At 62.6% G+C, this 4,596-nt stretch overlaps 1 protein-coding gene across 2 annotated transcripts in view; it reads left to right on the forward strand.

Moving 5' to 3' along the window:
* CRELD2 (cysteine rich with EGF like domains 2) overlaps window positions 1-4,596 on the forward strand; it is a 10,535-nt gene that overhangs the window by 2,002 nt on the left and 3,937 nt on the right. For both annotated transcript variants that reach the window (XM_040637743.1, XM_040637744.1), the window contains exons 4-7: window positions 402-493; window positions 1,417-1,593; window positions 2,869-2,964; window positions 3,930-4,013. In XM_040637743.1, coding sequence (XP_040493677.1) covers window positions 402-493; window positions 1,417-1,593; window positions 2,869-2,964; window positions 3,930-4,013 — 449 coding nt within the window. The remainder of the gene's footprint in view (window positions 1-401; window positions 494-1,416; window positions 1,594-2,868; window positions 2,965-3,929; window positions 4,014-4,596) is intronic.

The raw sequence follows: 4,596 nt of genomic DNA on the forward strand, positions 1-4,596 counted from the left end.
CCCCCCCACCCTTATAGCCCCCACACACACACACACACCACACCCCTGTCCCCCCGCCCCAGCCGCACAGCCCTGTGCCACAGCCTGGCCCCCCAGCTCCAGCCCCACTGCCCCCCCCCGGGTGTTCTAGCATTTGTGACTTATTATTTAGTTCGTAAATTTGAATAACTTCAGATTTAGAAGAGCGTGCATGAGTTTGTCCTCCTCCTTGCCCGCATGTTACCGCCTTTTCTTACCTTAGTGTGAGGGAGCCGGCGAGGAGGTCACGGGAGAAGTCTGTTCACACCTAGACTGTTTCCCTGACGTTGTGATGCTCTGGGGCACTTACTGTAATAAACTATGCTTTTGTGTTGAAGAAATCTGTCACATGAGCCTTAGGGAGCACGTTTTTAATTCCTCAGGAAGAAGGAGTATCCCAACTTATTTGAATGGTTTTGTGTGAAAACGCTCCAAGTTTGCTGTTCGCCGGGAACGTACGGGCCAGACTGCCTCGGTACGTCGTTGTCGGGGAAATCTTGAGTGTCTCGCGTCATTCCCCATGTCCATGTCATGGCTCCCAGGTGGGCAGCCTGGCTCCCATGCTTGGGACCTGGGGCTGTCAGCTCCCACAGGGCCCCGGGGGGCTGCCTCCACCGAGCCCTAGGGCGCCGGGTCCCTGTCCCCTTCACACCATAGGGATTTCCTCCTTGGGGCCGGACGGCCCTGAGTACCTGATCCTAAGTGAGCTCCTAATTCAGGTGTCTGCAGGCCTTCGGTGGGGCCCCGGTGAGTCGGTCTTAACCCATCCGCATGGGCGCTGCCGTCTGAGTGCAGGGAGGCAGCTCTGTGGCTTCTGTGGCCTCAGCCCAGCTCTGCCCACAGAGCAGCAAAGACCTGTCTATGGGAGGCTGGGGGCGGCGGGCGTCTGCAGGCGGGATGCGTCACGTCAGCCTTCACTGGGGAAGCCGGGCTTTTCCACGAAAGCCACGGTCCGCTGTTCGGCATTACCGGTCACCCACGTGGCTCAGGGGGATAGAATGTCCCGAGACTCTCTCCCTGGCCGCGGTCACGCCCTGCCTGCCTCTCCCGCCCATGGGTGGCCGCAGCGGGCCGTCCACACTGCCCCAGGCAGCCCCACACGCCACACATCGGCATCCCTGTGTCCCCATGCTCCAGGGGAGGCTGTCCGAGGTCCCCCCCTCGCCCCTGAGCAGGCGAGCCCCCGTGCCTGCGGACCCCAGCGCCCACGCTTGCACGCTCGTGCGTTCCTGAGAGAACCATACTTTGAGGGAGGAAGTATAGTCTGGATTTTAGAGATCCAAAAAGGTGTTTCTGTTGTGAACAGTCAGCTGAGCAAGGTGCCGCGTTCTCTGGGAGAGACCGTGTCCCCGCGCCTCCCGGGGCATGCCCTGAGCGGCCAGTTTGTGTCGCCCACAGCGTGCCAGGGTGGGTCCGAGAGGCCCTGCAGCGGGAATGGGCACTGCAGTGGGGACGGCAGCAGGCAGGGGGACGGGTCCTGCCAGTGCCACGTCGGCTACCAGGGGGCCATGTGCACCGACTGCGCAGACGGCTACTTTAGCTCGCGGAGGAACGAGACCCACAGCATCTGCACAGGTACCTCGGCCCCTGTCCTCATCCCCTGTCCTCGGGCCATGCAGGCACAGCCCCTTCTTGGGGCTGCCGGCACACGCGGGGGCCTGTGGCTCTTACCCACCCCCCCGGAGCCAGGAGGCCCTTGTGAACCCTGCGAAGGGCCACAGCAGCGCGAGCGGGCCCTGGACGGTCTTGCTTCCTGCCCCTGAACAAGCCCAGGAGGGAAGAGTGAGTCCCCTTTCCCCATGTCCCCTGAAGAAGGACCGGGCAGGTGGACGGTGCATCCCGTCCACGCTAGTCTTGGTTCTGGGTGACCTGGCACCCGCGGTGTCCCGGCAGAGGTCTGCTCTCGCCCTGCCGCTCCCTGGGCAGGATGACCCGCCTGCGCCATGCAGGGCCCCAGCGCACATGCCTGCTGAGACGGCAGAGCCTTGGCACAAACGACAGCTGGCGCACCCGAGGCCACAAGGCATGACCGCCCGGCCCCCAGTCCCGTAAGAGGATGCGCTGCCCCACTTATCCTGGCACCGGGTTAGGCGGGCCCTCCCACCTATGTCCTCAGAGGTGCCCCGGCCATTGTTCTGGGCTCGCCCTCGGTCGTATGCGGCAGTCGTGACCGAGTGCACCGAGCGTCCGGGCTGTGCCTTCTGTCGCTGGGCGTGGGCCCGTGGCCAGACAGCAGCTCGCACAGACACAGATCGAGACGCCACGGAGGACGGCGTGCATGGCACCCTTCTCTGTGGGTTCTCATCGGCTCTCACCGAGGTCGGGAGACGTCCTGGCATCAGCGATCGGGTTGCTTTCCTGCATTAGGGCCCGTCATTAGTCCGCGGCCGCCTTGGATGTTTTGTGCAGGACGTGTGTGGAGCGCCAGTGAGGCCGTGGCCTCTCTGGTCCCGGCGCCCAGGCCCTCGCCTGGCCTGGGACACGGTGCCCTGCGGGGCACACTGGGGCCAGGGCCGCCTGGCGAGCGTGGGCTCCGGGGTTTGGGCAGCTGCCTTCCTCGGGTCATAAGCATTTTCCTTGGGGTCCCTGTCCGCTAAGAACGTGACCGTGAAGGGGCACTGAAAGCCCGTGTAGTGTTTCTCTCTTTAAGTTCAGGAATATTGTGAATCACAAGAGTCATTTTTATGTTACTGAACCAGTCCTGCTTTACTGGGTTTTTTTCTTGTATTTGGTTTTTGTTCTCATCCTAGTGAAGGTAAATTCCTAATTTCTGAAATGACGTTTGTATCCTGTTCGTTACTGAGAATGGGATTCACGCATATTGACAGATGTCCCATCTCTGCTTTCCAGCTTGTGACGAGTCCTGTAAGACATGCACGGGCCCAACCAACAGAGACTGCGGCCAGTGCGCGGTGGGCTGGGTGCAGGAGGACGACGCCTGCGTGGGTGAGGCCGGGCGGGCTCCCCGGGGTGGCCTGGCCTCCCCTCCTCTCCTCTCTACCACCCCCTCCTCCCTCCCTCCTCCCTCCTCTCTTTTCTCCCCCTATCTCCTTCCCTCCTCCCTCCCTTTCCCTCCTCCCTCCTCTTCCCTCCTGCTTTCCTTCCTCATCTCTTCTTCTGCCCCTTCTCCTCTCCTCTTCCCCCTCCATCCCTCTTCCCTTTACCCCTTTCTCTCCTCTCCTCTTCCTCTTTTTCTTTCCTCCCTCCCCATCCCTTCTCCAGGTACAGGCAGGGAAACTGAGGCACAGACCTCCCTTTGGCCTAGAGAGCCGTATAGGGGCGCTCACCAGCCACAATGTCTGCCGGCTTCGGCCGCTCAGCCGCAGGCAGGAGGCCTTCCTGACACACACACAGCCACGGAGTTCAGGCCCTGGGCCTTGGCTGTCCCCACCTGTCCCCACGCGCCCGGCCTGGTGGCCACCATGTGCTTCTGCTGCACCCTTTCCTCCGAGCTCCAGCCTGCCTGTGAGCACTGGCTTCCAGCCCAGCGCCCAGTAGCCCCAGGGAGGCCCGGGAGTGGCCAAGGGGCTCTTCCTCAGGCCCAGGTGCTGGCGGGCAGGCTGCCCTAGGCCAGTCAGGGGCGGCAGACTTGTCCCTGATGTCTCATCTCGCGTGAGGTGGGTGGTGGTTCTGACACCCACCTGGAGCTTCTGCGCGTCCACGCGGAAGCAGAAGATGCTCACGTTAGCGGTTGGTCCCTCTCCGTGACCCCTCCCCCGGGGGCACTAAATGTCCCTTGTCACCCCTGCACGTGGGAGGCCCCCCGGGAGAAGCACGGACACGCGTCCTCCACACAGTGGCCACCTTCCTCTCCAGGCGGGCCGTGGCCCTGGGTTGTGTCTGGCCACCGACCGTGTCGCCTGCACGGGGGTCCGGGGTCTGCCCCTCACAGCGGCGCTGCTGTGTTCCAGATGTGGACGAGTGTGCGGCAGAGACGCCTCCCTGCGGCGACCAGCAGTACTGTGAGAACGTGAACGGCTCGTTCGTGTGCGAAGGTGCCTGGGCCCCGCGGGAGGCTGGCCGGGCGGGCGGGCGGCCCCTCCCCGGGCCCTGCCTGGGCTCCACGTCCTCCTTTGCGAGCGACTATCTGCGGTTCGCCCACGTGACTTCTGTGTCTTCTGCCTACTGTAAAAAGTAGGAGGCGGCAACCCCCGTGGTAGATACTTGCTGCAGAAAAATCGGAAAATTCAGATAGTTGAAGAGAAGATAATTTTAAAACCAATTCCGTGGAGTGGGAACGGCAGTTAGTGGTTTTACCGCGCCCTGCCTCCTCCCTGAGGCCGTGACCGTCGACACCGTGTCACGTCGTGGGCAGCAGGAGTGCACACGGTCACGACCGGGGAACCTGCCCTGCCCCGTGCTGTCCTCCAGCAGCCTGTGCCGTCGGGTGCTTCGGTCACGCCAGTTTTCCCACGGTTGTGAGCCACGAACGCCTTGGTAGATAAAGCTTTGCATATTCTCTGTTTTCTTTGGATTCGTTTCCAAACTGCTCAGGAGAGTGGATTGTAGGGCCCGGTGTCCCCAGGAGGTTGCTCTGACATGCGCTCAGCAGCGTGAGGCTGCCTGCCCCCCCCCCCC

The sequence above is a fragment of the Ursus maritimus genome, unplaced genomic scaffold (assembly GCF_017311325.1).
Source record: "Ursus maritimus isolate PB19 unplaced genomic scaffold, ASM1731132v1 scaffold_21, whole genome shotgun sequence".
Lineage (NCBI taxonomy): Eukaryota > Metazoa > Chordata > Mammalia > Carnivora > Ursidae > Ursus > Ursus maritimus.